The sequence below is a fragment of the Erpetoichthys calabaricus genome, chromosome 1 (assembly GCF_900747795.2).
Source record: "Erpetoichthys calabaricus chromosome 1, fErpCal1.3, whole genome shotgun sequence".
Taxonomy (NCBI): Eukaryota; Metazoa; Chordata; class Cladistia; order Polypteriformes; family Polypteridae; genus Erpetoichthys; species Erpetoichthys calabaricus.
The window spans coordinates 29,052,791-29,073,421 of NC_041394.2; the positions used below are offsets into that span (position 1 = coordinate 29,052,791).

The 20,631-nt window shown below is 39.4% G+C and overlaps 1 protein-coding gene across 1 annotated transcript in view; it reads right to left on the reverse strand.

Moving 5' to 3' along the window:
• Window positions 1-9,913: 9,913 nt before the first annotated feature.
• The window catches only part of LOC114648155 (cytochrome P450 2B4-like), a 33,147-nt gene continuing 22,429 nt past the window's right edge, over window positions 9,914-20,631 (reverse strand). Inside the window, exons 7-9 of the mRNA XM_051918875.1 lie at window positions 18,076-18,263; window positions 12,700-12,841; window positions 9,914-10,372 (exon numbers count right to left, since the gene is read on the reverse strand). Of these exons, the coding sequence (XP_051774835.1) occupies window positions 10,191-10,372; window positions 12,700-12,841; window positions 18,076-18,263 (512 nt within the window). The 3' untranslated portion in view covers window positions 9,914-10,190. The remainder of the gene's footprint in view (window positions 10,373-12,699; window positions 12,842-18,075; window positions 18,264-20,631) is intronic.

Sequence of the window (20,631 nt, forward strand, 5' to 3'; positions counted from 1 at the left end):
TTTAAATGCAATGTGTTATTTATTCTTTATTGTTGCCATACAAAATTTTTATAAGTTTTATTTTTTAGTTAAAAGGATTTTGAATAAGTATGTATCAATAATGATTAATGATTTTTTACTAGATAAAATTATAGAGCATGAGCTTTTATTATAAACAAAAATGAAAGCATTACCATAAGTGTAGCTGGAGCCTGGGACGTCATGTCACAGTGTCATCGGTTTTACTAATAAGGTGCTATTATAAGAACCCGAGATACTTGAACTCCTCCACTTGGGGCAGGATCTCGCTCCCAACCCTGAGAGGGCACTCCACCCTTTTCCGGCTGAGGACCATGGTCTCAGATTTGGAGGTGCTGATTCCCATCCCAGCCGCTTCACACTCAGCTGCGAACTGATCCAGAGAGAGCTGAAGATCACAGCCTGATGAAGCAAACAGGACAACATCATGTGCAAAAAGCAGTGACCCAATCCTGAGTCCACCAAGCCGGACCCCCTCAACACCCTGGCTGCGCCTAGAAATTCTGTCCATAAAAGTTATGAACAGAATCGGTGACAAAGGGCAGCGTTGGCGGAGTCCAACTCTCACTGGAAACGGGTTCGACTTACTGCCGGCAATGCGGACCAAGCTCTGACACTGATCGTACAGGGACCGAACAGCTCTTATCAGGGGGTCCGGTACCCCATACTCTCGGAGCACCCCCCACAGGATTCCCCGAGGGACACGGTCGAACCATAAGGCAAAGCTCTCAATTTACCAGTCGATCTATGTTCCTACCCTCACCTATGGTCATGAGCTATGGGTAGTGACCGAAAGAACGAGATCGCGAATACAAGCGGTTGAAATGAGTTTTCTCCGCAGGGTGTCTGGGCTCTCCCTTAAAGATAGGGTGAGAAGCTCAGTTATCCGGGAGGGGCTCAGAGTAGAGCCGCTGCTCCTCCACATCGAGAGGAGTCAGATGAGGTGGCTCGGGCATCTGATCAGGATGCCTCCTGGACGCCTCCCCGGTGAGGTGTTCCGGGCACGTCCAACTGGGAGGAGGCCCCGGGGAAGACCCAGGACATGCTGGAGGGACTATGTCCCCCGGCTGGTCTGGGAACGCCTTGGGATTCCCCCGGAAGAGCTAGAAGAAGTGGCCGGGGAGAGGGAAGTCTGGGCATCCCTGCTCAAGCTGCTTCCCCCGCGACCCGATCTCGGATAAGCGGAAGAGGATGGATGGATGGTGCTATTACAGTATAATCATTGGGAGCTGGGAATTGTGCTGATGGGGTGTTTGATAATCAAGTAGCACTTGTACAGGCAAGATTAGAGCGACCACACAAATACTACAGACGGATTTATCGATTCAAGCAGAGATTGGGTTTAAAAAGGTTACCCTGAATATAAAAAGAGGGCAGAATTTGGAAAGGGAAAGAAGAGATGTGTTAATGTGATCAATCATGGAACAGCTAGCTAGAAATTAAAGGATGGAAATATGTGAAGTGTAAAGATATAGATGATCTTTTGGAAAGAGCATGATTAGCAGTTGTCTGCTGCAGTGAGAAGCAGCGATGACGGTAGGCTGGTGAGCGTGTTATGGGTATGACATTTGAAGTGGCTAAGTGAGACAGCTCAGGGGTTCACAATCACTGGCGTTGTCTCGGCTAGTGAAATGTGTGAGGTCTCATGAAACACTGACACATTTGAATCAATTGTGTTGGAAATTATGTCAAGGCTCCAAAGCATGTCACACTCGCCTGTCTAGAAACATCTTCTAGCCAATTGTATTAGTGTTACACAAACTCACAAGACAGTTTAATGATGGTGTATTAAACTTTTATTTTTTGCTGATAATGATTGGCAATGACAAGAAAAAATAATCAGTGACTTCCAATAAGTAAAGATTTAAAAAAGAAATTGCAAAGGAAAAAAACTGCTTTATAAGGCATATAAGACTAATGACTGCAAAGTGAATCGTAGAGCGTATGAGAACATGAGGGCAACCATTAGGAAGGATATCAGGGAGGCTAAAAGACAGTTGGAGAGGAATATAGCAGATAAGGCGAAAGACGACCCTAAGAGATTCTTTCAGTATTTTAGTAGTAAAAGAACAGTCAAGGAGGAGGTCAAGTGCATCAGAAATAGTAAAGGGGAACTAAAAGATACGGACAATGAAATAGCGGATGCCCTAAACTTACATTTTTCTGAGGTGTTTACAAGTGAGCAAGTGGATAACCTCCCAGAGGTAACAGGGACTACTAAGGAGGTACTGAGGGATTTGGAAATTGTAGAGGGAGAAGTGCTGCTCTGATTAAATAAGATGAAATCAAACAAATCACCAGGCCAGATAATAATTACCCTCAAGTTCTTAAGGAGGCTAGCGAGTACATATATAAACCTTAGACACATATTTTTAGGAAGTCACTGTTCAATGGAGATATTCTGAAGGACTGGAAAATGGCAAATATCATCCCATTATATAAAGAGGGTAAAAGGGCAGATCCAAGCAACTATAGGCCAGTAAGCTTAACATGCATCACAGGAAAATTAATGGAAGGAATTATTAAGGATAAGATTGAGCAACAATTGGCAAGGACAGGAGTTATAACTCAAAAGTCAGCATGGGTTCAGAAGAGGGAGGTCGTGTTTTATTAACATGCTGGAATTCTATGAGGAGGCAACAAAAGGATACGATCAAAGTGGATCTTATGATATTATTTATCTGGACTTTCAGAAAGCATTTGATAAGGTGCCACATGAGAGGTTGGGCATCAAATTAAAAGAAGTGGGAGTTCAGGGTGATGTTTTCAGATGGGTGCAGAATTGGCTCAGACACAGGAAGCAGAGGGTGATGGTACGAGGAACCTCATCAGAACTGGCCGATGTTAAGAGTGGTGTTCCACAGGGGTCAGTGCTGGGGCCGCTGCTATTTTTAATATATATAAATGATTTAGATAGCAATATAAGTAACAAGATGGTTAAGTTTTCAGATGATACCAAGATAGGTAGATTAGCAGGTAATTTGGAATCCATTATATCATTACAGAAGGACTTGGATAGCATACAGGCTTGAGCAGATTTGTGGCAGATGAAATTTAATGTCAGTAAATGTAAAGTATTACATTTAAAAAAGTAAAAATGTTAGGTTTGAATACATAATGGGCAGTCAGAAAATCGAGAGTACACCTTATGAGAAGGATTTAGGAGTCATAGTGGACTCTAAGTTATCGACTTCCCAATAGTGTTCAGAAGCCATTAAGAAGGCTAACAGAATGTTAGGTTATATAGCGCCCTGATGCGTAGAGCACAAGTCCAAGGAGGTTCTGCTCAACCTTTATAACAAGCTGGTGAGGCCTCATCTTTAATCCTGTGTGCAGTTTTGGTCTCCAGGCTACAAAAAGGACATAGCAGCACTAGAAAATGTCCAGAGAAGAGCGACTAGGCTGATTCCAGGGCTACAGGGGTTGAATTATGAGGAAAGATTAAAAGAGCTGAGCCTTTACAGTTTAAGCAAAAGAAGATTAAGAGGTGACATGATTGAAGTTGTTAAAATTATGAAGGGAATTAGTACAGTGGATCGAGACTGTTATTTTAAAATGAGTTCATGAAGAACACGGGGACACAGTTGGAAATTTATTAAGGGTAAATTTCGCACAAACATTAGTACTAGGGTGTTGAACCGTGTTAGCCATTATGAATGTAGAGAAAAGCCAAGCAAAATGACACCTTTTATTGGCTAACTAAAAAGATTACAATATGCAAGCTTTCGAGGCAACTCAGGCCCCTTCTTCAGGCAAGATGTAATCATATTGTAATCTTTTTAGCTAGCCAATAAAAGGTGTCATTTTGCTTGGCTTTTCTCTGCACAAACATTAGGAAATTTTTCTTTACACAAAGAATGAAAGACACTTGGAATAAGCTACCAAGTAGTGTGGTAGACAGTAAGACTTTAGGGACTTTCAAAACTCGACTTGATGGTTTTTTGGAAGAAATAAATGGATAGGACTGGCGAGCTTTGTTGGGCTGAATGGCCTGCTCTCGTCTAGAGTGTTCTAATGTTCAATGTCTGCTGTATAAAATAATTTATAACTAATGCAGACAGGTGGAATGCTCAATTTGACGAACAAGGGTTTTAAAAACATAAAGTAAGTGGTTTTGCTCATAGTGCCCTGACTGTTCTAATAAATATTTCCCTTTCACATTTTATCATTGTTATGCCTAAAGTTATAAATGTTATTATTAGCCTAAGTCTTTTATTGAGATTGCCTTTAATTGACTGTTGTTTGGGGTTCCCCAGCCCCAGTGTTGTAGGTGTAAAATAAAAATAAAAATAAAACTTTGTCATTTCTTCTTAAATGTTTTCTTTGTCCTGATTTAATTAAAACTAAGTACAAAGAAAATAAAGGGTTAACCCCCTGCTTTGCTAAGAAAGAGCGGAGCACATTTGAGAAAGAAAATTAAATCCTTAAATTAACATAGGACATTATTATTCTGTCAAGTAAAAATATATTGCAATTATGAACACTTTGTATTGGTAATATTTTGTGGAGCTCAATGATCAAAGTTAATGAGTTTGCTGTGAAGAAAAGACGCAGTCACCGTCAAATTTGTCAATAATGCTGATTGTTCCACCCTGTAGCTTCACTGACTAAGGTGGTTACTCTTCATTTTCTGTGTGTAGTCAGTTTTGATTTTGATATGACATACTTTATTAATCCCTGAGGGAACATTGTCTTTACACATGACCTTTGGGGGTCAGAGTGCAGGGTTAGCCATTGTACAGCACCCTTGGAGCAATTTTCAGGTTAAGAGCCCAAAGGAGAAGGATCTCTCCTGGCAGTAACAGGTTAAACCAGAAACCTTTCAGATACCAACACAGATCATTAGCCACAGAGCTACCGGATCAGGTTTAAAACCTGGAGGTCATCTCAGAATAAAGACTCACAAAAAAAAATTCCATTTAGGTGTCATAGACTTTTAACATAAATTGACAAATAATTTTCAGAAATACTATGAAAGGATCATATAAGAGACATCTCTTCGTTTCTGGAATAATTTCAAATTAAATTAACATCAAAAAATCAAATGAATAATTTGTGGATGGCAGCTCACATATATATTTACAATAGTCCATCTTCTTTTCATCATCATTTAGGTTCATTAATTCTGCCATTGTATAGGGTGATAATAAATCTACTGTGGCAGATCAGGCTGAATTCACCTGGACCAGCATTCAAAAAAGTGAAACCATGCAAAGAGTTTCATTGGTATTGTGCATGTCAGCTCAGATTTTTGAACCACATGCAGGGTTTCCTTCGAACTGCAAATGTGAGCTTGGAATTTCAAATGCTCATTCATCAAGATTTGAGTGAATTGAGCTTGTGCCTACCCTATGCTAACCTATATTCCTCCTGCCCCAAAAAATGTTTATGATGACTTTGTTCCCATGGTCACTACTTTACTCCGAAGTTTATAGTCTATCCACAGTGTTTGACAACTCGACAACTGAAAAACACTCAACTGAGATCTCTAGAAAATGTGTGCAGACAAGAAGAGGACATGTAAACCCAACAAACATAATAACCTGAGAATCAGACTTAGGTCCATTATGCAGCATAATCAAAAAATGGGACACCTATATATTTATGCAAAATGTCACTATTGTAGTTACAAATAAAATGTGTATTAGCATTTTTCACCTGGAAACCACAAAATTGAATGGACTTTAACAGCAAGAGTGCACTGAAGATTCAGAATACCTTGAAGAACCTCAGCTGCTGCACATAAGGCAAGCATACAGTTTATTGCAATTTCCCTGAAAAATCCAGAGCATATGTTTTGGGGGCTTTGTCTAACTGAAATTAACCAGAGATGAAGTAGTCAGATAATGCAATCTGGAAACAGTTTTTTATATTTTAGTTTCCTACCAATGATTATTCTATATAGCACCTTTCACAATAAATTAAATTACATTTTTAAACAAAAGAACACAGCAAAAGGACACACAGTGGTAGTAGTGCAAGTTCAGATAATAAAATTAAAAAGTGTTAAAATTAAGAATATTCTTAGACTGTCTTTGCTTGCATAATTAATCTCATCTTGTATTTTAAGTTACTCAGTGTTTAAACATTTACTTGCTTATTATTGTTGTGCTTTTTCACTCAACATGGGTAATAATTGGTCCACGACAAAGAATATCCATCAGAAAGCCTTTATTAAATAAATAATCAGTATCCAAAGGCATTCAGCAGTGTATAAGTGTAATGGGCTTGAATTCAGTATTCTACAGAAGATGATATTTCTGTGTGTTACTTAGCGTAATGGGCTATAAACCAGTGTTTTAAATAAAATGCAGAATTTCTGGAAAATTCTGCTACAGGTCATTGTTGATAGCTATCTACAGGACATAAATATGCACCTGTCTTGCTAAAGAGTCACCTGCTTTGAATAGTCAGACTGCTTTGATTTAGTATCTCGTCTACACACAATCTGGTGATACAGAACTGTCTGCTTCCTTGGAAAATGAACCAGTTCTGGGGACATTGGTTTCTAATCAAGTACTCAAAGTAAATGTGTTTACACTATTTGTTATGCAGAGGAAATTGGCTTGCACCATTGTTTCACTGATTGCCATGTTGATCTATGTAGAAATTCCATCCATCCATTATCCAACCCACTATATCCTAACTACAGGGTCACAGGGGTTTGCTGGAGCCAATCCCAGCAAACACAGGGCACAAGGCAGAAGACAAGCCCTGGGCAGGGTGCCAGCCGTCCGCAGGGCACACACACACACACACCAAGCACACTGTAGGGACAATTTAGAATCGCCAATGCACCTAACCTGCATGTCTTTGGACTGTGGGAGGAAACCGGAGTACCTGGCGGAAACCCACGCAGACATGGGGAGAACGTGCAAACTACATGCAGGGAGGACCCGGGAAGCGAAACCCAGGTCTCCTAACTTCGAGGCAGCAGCGCTACCCACTGCACTACTGTGCCGCCTGCAGAAATTGAAGCATTTATACATTTCTGGGTAAAAGGAGAATAAAGTAGAACACAGAAGTACGGTCTGAGACTCGGGACTGCTGTCTGTTTCTTTTATGCTTTTCACCATATCGCTGTGGCTACACCCTGTAGCAACAGTGGCTTGTACCTGGCCCAGGTTCCTCTAGGCCTGAGGTCAGTAACATAAGCATTGTAGTCAATACTTAGATGAACAATGACCAAACAGTGTACCCAAGGGACAGAAAGTGGTGATTGGAGCGGATTTCAAAGGTCATGTTGGTGAAGGGAACAGTGGAGACGAGGAGGTGATGGTTAGGTATGGTGTCAAGGAGAGGAATGAAGAAGGTCAGAGGACAGTGGATTTTGCCAAAAGGATGGACATGGCCATGGTGAATACATATTTTAAGAAGAGGGAGGAACATAGGGTTATGTACAAGAGTGGAGGAAGATGCACACAGGTAGATTTCATCCTATGCAGAAGAGTTGATCTGAAGGAGATTGAAGACTGCAAAGTGGTGGCAGGGGAAAGTGTAGTTAAGCAGCATAGGATGGTGGTCTGTAGGATAACGTTAGACATCAAGAAGAGGAAGAAAGTGAGGGCACAGCCAAGGATCAAATGGTGGAAGTTGAAAAAGGAAGACTGCAAGGTTGAGTTTAGGGAGGAGGTGAGACAGGCACTGGGTGGTAGTGAAGAGTTACCAGACAGATGGGAAACTACAGCAGATGTAGTAAGGGTGACAGCAAGAAGGGTGCTTGGCGTGACATCTGGAAAGAGGGAGTAGAAAAAGGAAACCTGGTGGTGGAATGAGGAAAGACAGGAGAGTATACAGAGGAAGAGGATGGCAAAGAAGAAGTGGGATAGTCAGAGAGATGCAGAAAGTAGACAAGAGTACAAGGGGATAAGGCGCAAGGTGAAGAGAGAGGTGGCGAAGGCTAAAGAAAAGATGTATGATGAGTTGTATGAGAGGTTGAACACTAAGGAGGCAGAAAAGGACCTGTACCGATTGGCTAGACAGAGGGACCAAGCTGGGAAAGATGTGCAGCAGGTTAGAATGATAAAGGATAAAGATGAAAACGTACTCACAAGCAAGGAGAGTGTGTTGAGCAGATGGAAAGAGTACTTTGAGAGGCTGATGAATGAAGAGAACGAGAGAGAGAACAGGTTGGATGATGTGGAGATAGTGAATCAGGAAGTGTAACGGATTAGCAAGGAGGAAGTAAGGATAGCTATGAAGAGGATGAAAAATGGAAAGGCCATTGGTCCAGATGACATACCTATGGAAGCATGGAGGTGTTTAGGAGAGATGGCAGTGGAATTTTTAACCAGATTGTTTAATGGAATCTTGGAAAGTGAGGGGATGCCTGAGGAGTGGAGAAGAAGTGTATTGGTGCCGATATTTAAGAGTAAGGAGGATGTGCAGGACTGCAGTAACTACAGGGGAATAAACTTGATGAGGCACAGCATCAAGTTATAGGAAAGAATAGAGGAAGCTAGGTTAAGAAGTGAGGTGCTGATTAGTGAGCAGCAGTATGGTTTCATGCCAAGAAAGAGCACCACAGATGCAATGTTTGCTCTGAGGATGTTGATGGAGAAGTTTAGAGAAGGAGCTGCATTGCATCTTTGTGGACCTGGAGAAAGCATGTGACAGGGTGCCTCGAGTGGAGCTGTGGTATTGTATGAGGAAGTTGGGAGTGGCAGAGAAGTACATAAGTGTTGTACAGGATATGTACAAGGGAAGTGTGACAGTGGTGAGGTCTACAGTAGGAGTGATGGATGCATTCAAGTTGGAGGTGGGATTACATCAGGGATCGGCTCTGAGCCCTTTCTTATTTGCAGTGGTGATGGACAGGTTGACAGATGAGATTAGACAGGAGTCCCCGTGGAGTATGATGTTTTCTGATGACATTGTGATCTGTAGCGATAGTAGGGAGCAGGTTGAGGAGACCCTGGAGAGGTGGAGATATGCTCTAGAGAGGAAAGGAATGAAGGTCAGTAGGAACAAGACAGAATACATGTGTGTAAATGAGAGGGAGGTCAGTGGAATGGTGAGGATGCACAGAGTAGAGTTGGGATCAACAGTACAGAGTAATGGGGATTGTGGAAGAGAGGTGAAAAAGAGAGTGCAGGCAGGGTGGAATGGGTGGAGAAGAGTGTCAGGAGTAATTTGTGACAGACAAGTATCAGCAAGAATGAAAGGGAAGGTGTACAGGACGGTAGTGAGACCAGTTATGTTATATGGGTTGGAAACGGTGGCACTGACCAGAAAGCAGGAGACAGAGCTGGAGGTAGCAGAGTTAAAGATGCTAAGATTTGCACTGGGTGTGACGAGGATGGATAGGATTAGAAATGAGGACATTAGAGGGTCAGCTCAAGTTGGACGGTTGGGAGACAAAGTCAGAGAGGCGAGATTGTGTTGTTTTGGACATGTGAAGAGGAGAGATGCTGGGTATATTGGGAGAAGGATGCTAAGGATAGAGATGCCAGGAAGAGGAAAAGAGGAAGACCTAAGAGAAGGTTTATGGATGTGGTGAGAGAGGACATGCAGGTGATGGGTGTAACAGAACAAGATGCAGAGGACAGAAAGATATGGAGGAAGATGATCCGCTTTGGCAACCCCTAATGGGAGCAGCTGAAAGAAGAAGAAGAAGAGTTTCCTACCAATAATTATTCTATATAGCACCTTTCACAGTAAATTAAATTACATTTTTAAACAAAAGAACACAGCAAAAGGACACACAGTGGTAGTAATGCAAGTTCAGATAATAAAATTAAAAAGTGTTAAAATGAAGAATATTCTTAGACTGTCTTTGCTTGCATAATTAATCTCATCTTGTATTTTAAGTTACTCAGTTTTTAAACATTTACTTGCTTATTATTGTTGTGCTTTTTCACTCAACATGGGTAAAAATTGGTCCACGACAAAGATATCCATCAGAAAGCCTTTATTAAATAAATAACCAGTATCCAAAGGCATTCAGCAGTATATAAACATTGTAGTTAACACTTCGATGCTTCTTAAAAGTTTGTTACTCTAGCTCAGGATGTGGACTGCTCTTAGTGTGCATCCATACACCAAGCTAGTTAGCAATCAAACTAATCCTCACTCCTACTGTGCATAATAACCAAAATAACTGAACATGGGTAAAAGTCACCCAGAAAACAAGAATAGCTGAACGAAAGTCTTGAACGTTTCTGGTTACTACACTATCGTGGAATTGCCTTAAACTTATACGGCCTGAGAGTTTTAAAAACTAACTTAGAATCTGGTGATAGGCTAATACTGTCAGGATCCTCAGTGGGGCAAAATGAGAAATTCTGCAGGAGGGTTGTGAAAAACAAGAAAAGCTCCATTTTGGCCAGACCTTCACCTGCACAGATGCGCTTTCCTGCAATATAAAGAAATATATCAATTAGTAACAAAACTTGGCACAAGAAACACTAGGCAATGTGGTCAGTCTACTATTGAAATTGAATGTTATGCAGTAATTTTTGTCTATATTTACTGAATTCAGAATACTGTTGGCAGTGTTTCTGATTTGAATATAAACATTGCTGTGTTAGACCTTTGCTTGTGAAATGAATATCTGACTGCTGATCCTAGATGGTGAGGAGTTTAAGGAAAGTAAGAAAAGAGAAACACTTTACACATTATTTGCACGTTTATTATAAACACCTCAAGCAAATGATTCCAGATCACCTATCCTATTCAACAAAACATTCCTAAAACCTCACAATACAATTCATTGTCAGAGTTATTGGAGTGTATATTAACAAACTTGTAACAAAGTAAGTACAAGCCCCAAACAAGACATAAGTCCTTCACAAGGTCCACTCATGCTACATCGTTGCAAAGACAATTTAAAAATCACCAGTTAACCTAACATGCATGTCTATGGGGTGTTGGAGGGGGTGACATGAGCAACTCATCTAACATTGAGAGAATATGGAAGCTCCAAACAGATACAAACTGACATGTGATTTAAACTTGGAACATAGAAGGCAGCAACACTAACCTCTGTTTGACATTAATTATCTGTTTATTTAATATATGATTAATTACTTTAAATCATTCGATTAATGCATATTAAGTTAATTATTTAGAAGACTTATAAAAAAGAAATGTTGAAAACACAATGATGCCTGTTCTTTCCATATTCGCCCAGTTACACGACTGTCTGGATAAGTAACGTGCTCAGGACTATACAGTAATTAAATCAAGATCAAAAGGTCTAGAATTTTTCCCCAGACCTGTGCTAATGGGCAACATTTATCATATTTGAGTCATAGAGATTTTGGGGATATTTAGAAGGGAGTTCACTCATAGCGAAGTTCAATGCACAATTCGACAGAAAACTGAGCATCTGTTTAAAAGGTTGATGTTAAATTTGTAGCCAAAAGCTACACCGAAGTCAAAGTTAAAAAATTTTCTTCACAAAACTAGTTTTGATTGCGGTTTTTCCTTTACATTGCCAACAATATCAAAGCTCAGATGCAAGTATCCATCTTTCATAACATGACTACCATAAGTCACAAGGCACACACAGCCAACGTATATCAGAGTATCAAACAACTGTAAAATGAAAATGCCAATAAAGGTGTGAAAGATCAAATTAACTGCTTGCGAGCTACTTAGGGTTAATAGTTGGCAAACCCGTTTTGCTATAATGGCAGGTTATTCTTACAGGCATCTGATAAGGACAATTTCAGTTTCTTTAAGAACGCCTCTATTTGACACAGGAAAGATGACCTTTCCTTCTTTAGGGTGTATCTGACAAGAAAAAGAAAAAAAAAAAGAGAACAGATGGCCCATTAGCGTAATAAAATAAAATGCGTAAGTAAACGATATTATGCTTTTTGATGAACTAAGGAAAAGGGGGAGGAAGAAAAAATTATAAAAAGCCAATCGAAAAATTGAACTTTGCTCTTCTGCCTTACAAAGTAGAATCCAGGTACTCATCTGTGACTGAATAAAAATATACTTGATTGAACTATTCCTGTCTTCCTGAGGGGTTTCTTCTGCAAAGGCAAAAACAAAATGCCAGCACCCATGATGAAAAACACACTCAAAACAGTGATGAAATGATATCATCAAATTGAGGAAAAAAATTAAATAATGAAACAGTAATGGGGCATTATTTACATGAACTTGATACATCAGACTTCAACTAAAAGAAGGAGAAGTCTTAGAAAAGTTTAATCTACAATTGTGCTTGCTAAAAAGTACTCTGTAAAAGCAAATGATACCGAAAACAGCAAATATTATTGTAAAAACTGGTGGAAACAAAGGTTGTTCCTTTTCCTTGACAAATTAAAAAGTATGAATGTGTATAGTTAAGTCCTCACTTAATAACATATGAAATTAAAGACTTAGATTTGTGAAACCATTTTCAGCTACCTAAGCTGCTCCCAAATATTCTGTTCTATATTCAGCTGAAACAGCTGAATGTTTCCTGACTTGAGTTTTTGAACTGTTTCATATAATTTCTTAAAAAATACTTATATGCACCATATTTTAATGTGAATTAAATATTTTCATGTACCTGCTGTACATTTGTTAGTGCACACTTCCCCTTTCAAAAACAGTTGTGCAAAGGTTACGCAAAGAAAGATAAATGAAAATGACACCAATATTAGCTTCTTACAGCTAATTTGCAGTGGTACTGAAAACCACCATACTGAAAACTCCCTGAATAATTCTTTAAAACATTTGTACCTGTGGAAAAAGGCATGAAAGATGGATTCATTCTGAAGCAGCCATTTTCATCCAAGAAGTGACTAGGGTTGAAGGTGTCAGGGGTTGCCCACTTTGTCTTTTCAAACAGCACCGAATGAAGCATGGGGATCACCACTGTATTCTGGATCACAATCACAAACAATGCTTAGAATAGTATGAATAAAATACATGTTTAGGTTTAGATTTCTTTATTTAGGTTTAGGTTTCTTTATTTAGTCATGTTTACACAGGAAAACATGAAATTTGCCTTCTCAGTTGCATCTAATAACAGGTAACAGACAGATTGAAATAAAACAGACAAATAGAAATAAGAAAGGTTAAGGTAAGACAGTTAGATAAAACATATTTATACCAAAAAAAAAAAAGGTAACATGATATATATCAAAACCTTAAACATTATCTCCGATATTTCTTATTGAAAAGTCATATGGCACTAGGAAGAAAGGAGTTTCTGGAGCGATTTGTGTGGGTTTTCAAAGCAACTATCCTTCCTGATTTACTGAGGTTTAGTTCTACATGTAATGGATGTCTGTCATCAGTTGAGATGATTTCCAGTTTCTTTAGCATTGCCCTCTGACACACACCAGTCAAATCATCTACATCAGCCCCAATAACTTTAGCTGCATACTTCGTAATCTGCTGGAGCTTTTTTGAGTTTTGGTTTGTCAGACTATCAAACCAGGCAATGAAACTGAAAGTGATCACGGACTGGATCATACTACGATAGGAGGACAACATAAGGTCCTTGTCTGCTTTAAATAGTTTGAGTTTATGGAGGAGAAATAAGCGCTGGTTGCATTTAGAAAATATTTTTTTTGTATTTGTATTCCAGTTAAGATTGTTATCTAGGTAAGTTCCTAAGTATTTATATTCATTCACTATTTCTACCTCCTCTCCCAGAACTACAATAGGTGAACATACAGATTTCTGTCTCTTAAAATCAAATATCATTTCTTTGGTCTTTTTTACATTCAGAGTGAGAGAGTTTTTATTGCACCAGTTTACCATATAGTCCACTTGATTTAGATAGTGGCTTTCATCCTCCCCAGATATACGTCCTATGATCATGGTGTCATCGGCATACTTAATAATGGAGCAGTGGTCATTGTTTTGTCTCAGGTCACTTGTGTACAGAGTAAACAGTAATGGTGATAAGACACACCCCTGTGGACTTCCTGTGTTTGAATGAATGGCTATTGAAAAAGTGTCCTGAACTTTAACTGTCTGTGAACGATTTAAAAGAAAGTTCTGAATCCATAGTGTGATAAATGGGTTTACATTCATACTGTTTAATTTTCCAATCAGTATATGAGGCTGTATAGTATTGAACGCTGAAGAAAAATCCAAAAATAGTGCTCTGACATATGAACCAGGCTGATCAAGAAAGGTATAGATTTGATGTAAGATAACAAGCAGAGCATCTTCCACACTTCTGTTTGCACAATAAGCAAATTGATTGTTGTCTTGAAAAGACTTTGTCTCTGTCATTAAAATGTTTTTCACCAAGTGTTCAAGGCATTTCATTGGAATAGATGTAAGTGCCACTGGTCTGTAGTCATTTAAACAGCTTGGCCTAGAAACCTTAGATACAGGGGTAATGATTGATTGTTTCCACAGATTAGGTACAATACCACAGGTCAGAGACCAGTTAAAAAGCAAATGAAAAACTGGGGAGAGCTGCTTAGAGCAAGACTTTAAGAGCCGGCCTGATATGCCGTCTGGTCCCACTGCACTGTTTGTTTTGGCCTGCCGCAAGCCTTTTTCCACTTCAGTTAAACTGAACCCCATCACAGCAGAATACCTGGTGTTTTTATAAAGCATTTCCTTTATTTCTGTATTTTGGGTGCTGAAATCACTTGTTTCAAATCTGGCATAAAAGTTATTCAGTTCATCTGCTAAAAGCTTGTGGTCTTTGTCAGCTGGAAAATCCACATTCTTTTTAGGGCCCAGTCCTGTAATTGTTTTTAGTCCCTTCCAGACCTGCTTTGGATTGTTATCATTGAACCACCTCTTGATTTTTTCCCCATACATCTTTTTATTTTGTTTAATTAACCTGTTAATCCTTTACTGTAAAATTCGCTTATCTTCTAACTTATTTTCTTGATGTGCATGTTGCTTTTGCAATAGTAATGCTTTAACCTCTTTAGTGATCCATGGCTTACTGTTTGGGTACACCTTGACAGATTTTTTTTTAATGATCATAGACTCACAGAATTGAATATATTCGCTGACAATATAGGTGGCCTCATTCAGTGACTGTGAGGATGTCAGCAGATCCCAATTTGTACTGGAGAAGCATTCCTGCACTTCCTCTACACTTTCCTTGCACCAGTTTTGTGTTGTTTGTATGGCTGGTTTTTTCTTGTTTCAGTTTCTGTTTGTACTTCAGGAGAAGATGAACAACGACGTGGTCAGACGCACCCAGGGCTGCTCTGTGATGCGATATGTAGGCATTAGGGACATTTCCATAGCACTTGTCCAGAGTTTTGTCCCCTCTAGTGTTAATATTCACATATTGATGATAATTTGGTAATACTGACTCCAGACTGCATAAATTAAAATCACCCATCACAAGTTTAAAAGAACCAGGTGATTTGGTTTCTAGTTTATGAGCAGTTTCAAGAATTGATTCAGCTGCAGCTCCCACATCAGCATGCGGCGGAATGTAAACGACTGTCAAAAATAACTGATTAAACTCCCATGGTAGATAGTATGGGCGAAGTCTGACAGTGAGTAATTCAATATTTGGCGTGCAGATGCGCTCTTTCTCAGTGATATTCCTGCACCGCCTTTTGTTAATGTAAAGACAGACCCCACCACCCGTCTGCTTACCAGAAGCTGGATTTCTGTCTTGCTGTACGCAAACAAATCCATCTACTTCAACTGCTGTATCCGAGTCTGTATTATTAAACCAGGTCTCCATAAAGCACATCAGACAGCTTTCACAGTACTCGTGGAGGTATCGCGCAGATGCTCTCAGCTCGTCCAGTCTATTTCGCAAGGACTGTGCGTTGCTCATGATGATGGTTGGCAAAGGTGTTTTAAAACTTCTCCGTCTCAGACGTACTCGTAGTCCACCTCTTTTTCCTCGCTTTCTGGGTTTCAAAGATTTTAATTCGTCTGGTATATTAGTAATACACGGGGAGTAACTGGTAGCTGGTCTCATAGATAGCAACGCATCCCGGCTGTAAATGAACAGTGCCGGCCACACACCTGGGATTTCCTGCGCAGGTAGTGCGTTAGTGTCCCGTTGGATTCCAAAGGCGATAACGATCAAAAATAAAAAACTTTCGCAAATGTTGTTAAGCATTTTATAGAAATAACTACTTGCAGACTAGTAAAAAGAAAAAGAAAATAAAAAGAAAACAATTTTACATGATTTAAGAACAAAAAACAGGTACAAAACACGGAGAGATGCACTGAGAGGTCTGCTACAGAGCAGCGACCGGAAAGTAAAGTAATTAAACAATAAAAATGGATGTATTTAAAAGTATAATAATTAATTTTTCCATTCATTTTCTGCACTGGGTTAGTGTCAATGTCTGAAGATCAGTATCCATTTCTGCACACAACCCTCTACCCATTATAGGATATTCAAATTGTGCCAATTATATTAATGCGTATATCTTTAGGAGGTGTGAGGAAACCAAAGAGTCCAAAATGGACATATGAAGACAGAAGCATGTCCAAATTTTACACACACAGTCATCTGGTTACAATTGGATTCTAACCTTCAAATATTCTGTTTCTCTTCTTGGTACTCAAATGTGGCACTTGGTGCCCACGGTCCAACTGCAAAGTTGTTTTGCCTGCCTAAGGTAAAGTCATCCCAGATGGAGGATTGCAGGAATCGTGGGAAAGAGGGGTCCTTTCATCGGATTGGCTGGCCCAGCACTGTTTCAGCTGTGGAATAGCCAAATGGGGGAGGCAGCTTGATGGATGAGGTCTCCAGGACTTTAAACATATCCAAATCTTATTTTGTGTTATCATCTACTGTTAAATTTTGCTCCGTACTTCTAAAATTTTTATTTTTATACTGTATTGAGGATTCATTCTGTTCTGTGTATTGTATTGTATTGACCCCCTTCTTTTGACACCCACTGCACGCCCAACCTAACTGGAAAGGGGTCTCTCTTTGAACTGGCTTTCCTGACGTTTCTTCCATTTTTGCCCTACAAGGTTTTTTTTGGGGAGTTTTTCTTTGTCTTCATAGAGAGTCAAGGCTGGGGGGCTGTCAAGAGGCAGGGCCTGTTAAAGCCCATTGCGGCACTTCCGGTGTGATTTTGGGCTATACAAAAAATAAATTGTATTGTATTGTATAAAACAACAATTCTGAGCATCACCCTCTTGTTGCTAAAAATTCCCCGATAAAGATAACTGAAAGTGCTCATGTGAAATCAGGTAGTCATCATTTCAAGAAATTTTTTGACATAAAGACCCATCAAAGGCATAAATTACAAAGTAAAATAAGGTCAATACAATACAATACAGTTCATTTTTGTATAGCCCAAAATCAAACAGGAAGTGCCGCAATGGGCTTTAACAGGCCCTGCCTCTTGACAGCCCCCCAGCCTTGACTCTCTAAGAAGTCAAGGAAAAACTCCCAAAAAAAACCTAGTAGGGAAAAATGGAAGAAACCTTGGGAAAGGCAGTTCAAAGAGAGACCCCTTTCCAGGTAGGTTGGGCGTGCAGTGGGTGTCAAAAGAAGGGGGTCAATACAATACAATACAATACAATACAATACAATACAATACAATACAATACACAGAACAGAACAAATCCTCAATAAAAAATTTTAAAAAATTTTAGAAGTACGGAGCAGAATTTAACAGTAGATGATAAGATAATAAGTGAAAAGATGGATAACTAGAAATTTTGTGATATGAATGAGAGGAAAATATTTTAATGAGTGGAATGTATATGGGTGTAAGTATAAAGCACAGCAGAGTCACCATGGTTATAATCAATCACACAACTCTCTCTTAATCCAGTTCAGGGTCACAGGTGTTGGATCATCTTCTTGCAACATTGGGCACAAGGCAGGAACCATTCCCGAACAGGGTGCCAGTTCATCATAAGGCTCATTCAAGTGCACACCCACACTCAAACAAGGCCATTTCAGAGTCTCAAGTTACCCTAACACACATTTTTGTAATCTAGGAGGAAAACTGGAGTACCCGAAAAATCCATGCACATACTAAGTGAACTTGCAAACTCCATTAGGACACCACTGTTCCGTCCCTTAATATACATAGAGCAAAAGAACAGAAGAGCTTTGTGGTGTGATTATTGCTTCCAATTTGCATTTCACTAGGAAATTGACCAGCTTAATTTCAATTAAAAATGCATTCTCACCTCTGGAATGGTGTAACCCCTGAAAATGGTGTCTCTTGTTGTCTTATGAAAAACATTTAAAGGTTGAAGATCAATGAACCTCTGGATTTCGTGGAGTACAGCATCAGTGTATGGCATCTTCCTCCGGTCCTCCATGGCAGGGGCACGTTCCTGCCCAATCACCATATCAATTTCTTTCTGGACATTCTCTGAATTTAAAGAAGTAAAATCAGTGGCAAAAAATTAACATCACAGTATCACTAAGCAATCAAAATAAATACTGTAAGGTGACAAGTTCATAGAGTGAGCTTTCATTGCTTTAATGAAAATGATTGTTTTGCCCATATGTATACAAGCATTTCTCCTCCTCTCTGTTCCGACTGTCTCTCTGTCTGTCATTTAATGAGAAATACAGAGAGTTTGAAAGTGGTGCTGCATTATTAAGTGTCTGTTGTCAAATGGTAAGTGATAGAAGTACAAGAAAATATGCTACAGCACAGTATTGCAGTTTTTTTCTTTTGTAGTGACAAATCACTGATTCACTAATGAAAAATACAGGGATTTATTTTTTAATAGGTGTCATGTATAGGTAGGAGTTTTGCGAAGGTGTTAATATTTGTGGTGGGCCATCTATTTTATGATTACTTGCTATGGGATAAGAATGGGCATCCCGGCCAGGAAGGAGCTTGGTTTATAACCTGGAAGGGAGGCCCGAGAGGAACAACGGATGGCAGGATAAAAAGATAAGTTTGTGTCCAGCCAGTTTAAAATAATGGATGAACCAGTGGATGCTGGAACTTGAGAGTGGTGCCATCCTCTTGTGCTAGGTGGCAGTAGTCCTTGTATGAGAACCCAGCTGGGGCACCCATAGGGGTGCTAGGGAGATGGAGTCCAGAAGTGCAGCCCTATAGCGGTCCCTTGGGATCGATAGAGTGCACTGTCGTGGGATGACCACCCTCCTTTTTCTATGGGCCAGAGGTGCTTCCTCGAGAAGACAGAATGGCACCGGAAACATTACTGGGTCTGCCTTAAAAAGGAGTCTGCTGCCACACATGGATGAGTCAGGAGGCAGTGGGCTACACTCTTGGAGGAGAATTGTGCTTGGTGCTGGATTTGTTGTTATTCGTGTGAAGAATGTGTTGGGACTCAATAAAACCCTTTATTTGAGCTTAAAGTGTGTCTGGAGATTATTGTGTCTGAGGTTTCTGAGGCTGCGGTGCCCCCTACTGGTCACTATTGCAAAAAAAAAATCCTTATTTCCACAGATGGATGAATTTGGTTAATTAAATGTTTTTCTCATATAAGGTGGAATCGTTATTTGCTAATAAGAATATGATTTCAAGCCTAACTTCATTAAATATGTGAGTCAAATTTAAAGGAAATGAATTGCATTGTGTTTCAGAATTAAAACTTTTACATTTTAGAACCTAAAAAAATCTGAACATTATTGTGTCATGGTGTGTCAAGTGTTTTGGGATAAAATAGTCTTGGGAAATGTCAGGTAACTTCCATTCCTAAAGATTATAAATCTGCCTCAAGCACCATTGTTCAAAATTGCATATGACATGAACTACCTATGAAAGACATCAATTGCCCGCAAATAGTGCAGCATGCCACAGCCAGAATCTAGGAAAAGAAAATCTTAGCACATCTCACCAGTTTTAGCATTGTTTCATTGATTACCCATATCATTCAGAATGGACTTTAAAATACTACTAATGGTTTACAAAGCCTTAGATAATTTTGCTCCATCCTATACTTTGGAATGTCTGTCCCCCTACACCCCACTTTGCAACCTTAGATCTTCAAATGGAATTCTGCTTATAATTCAAAGAGCCAAACTTAAAAAAGTGGTGGGATGGCCTTTTGCTATTCTGTACCCAAAATCTGGAATACTTTACCAACAGAAATTGGCAAGGATAGAACAGTGGATCCTTTAAATATATTGCTAAAAACACATTATTTTAACATGGCTTTTTCGTAGCTACATTTTAGTTGTATTTTCAGATAGACAATATGGGCATAGAATTATTATGTTCTTTATGGTTCCACAATCTCTACTATTGTCTGCAGCCCCCTGTGTTGATGGACTGAAGATGGGTGTCCGAGCTGTCCAGAACATTATCATATACTATCATGTGAAGCTTGAAAACAAAACAGACTGATTTATGACCATTTATGTTAGGCAAAATGCCCAGTGGGGGCTGAGTGGTTTTTCAGACCTTGGAATCTCTGCAGTTTTCATTTTTTCTCCAGCCTAACTGGAATTTTTTATTTTTTTTTACTGTCCTCCCAGCCATTTGACCTTACCTTTTTCCTTGTTGCTTATTGTTTAATAATTTTGCCTAACCTTTTTTATTTTTCATTTCATATAACTATCTTTTTGTCATCTTCTTAAGCATTTTGAGCAACATTGCTTGTATAAAAATGTGCTATATAAATAAACGATGTTGTTGTACGTTGGATATTACTGCACCAGCATATCACAAGGAGCTCCATGAGCAGAGCATACTGTACTCTACATCGACTGAGATCCAAAGTCTACATCGCCAAACAACTTTGCCCTGCTACAAGATA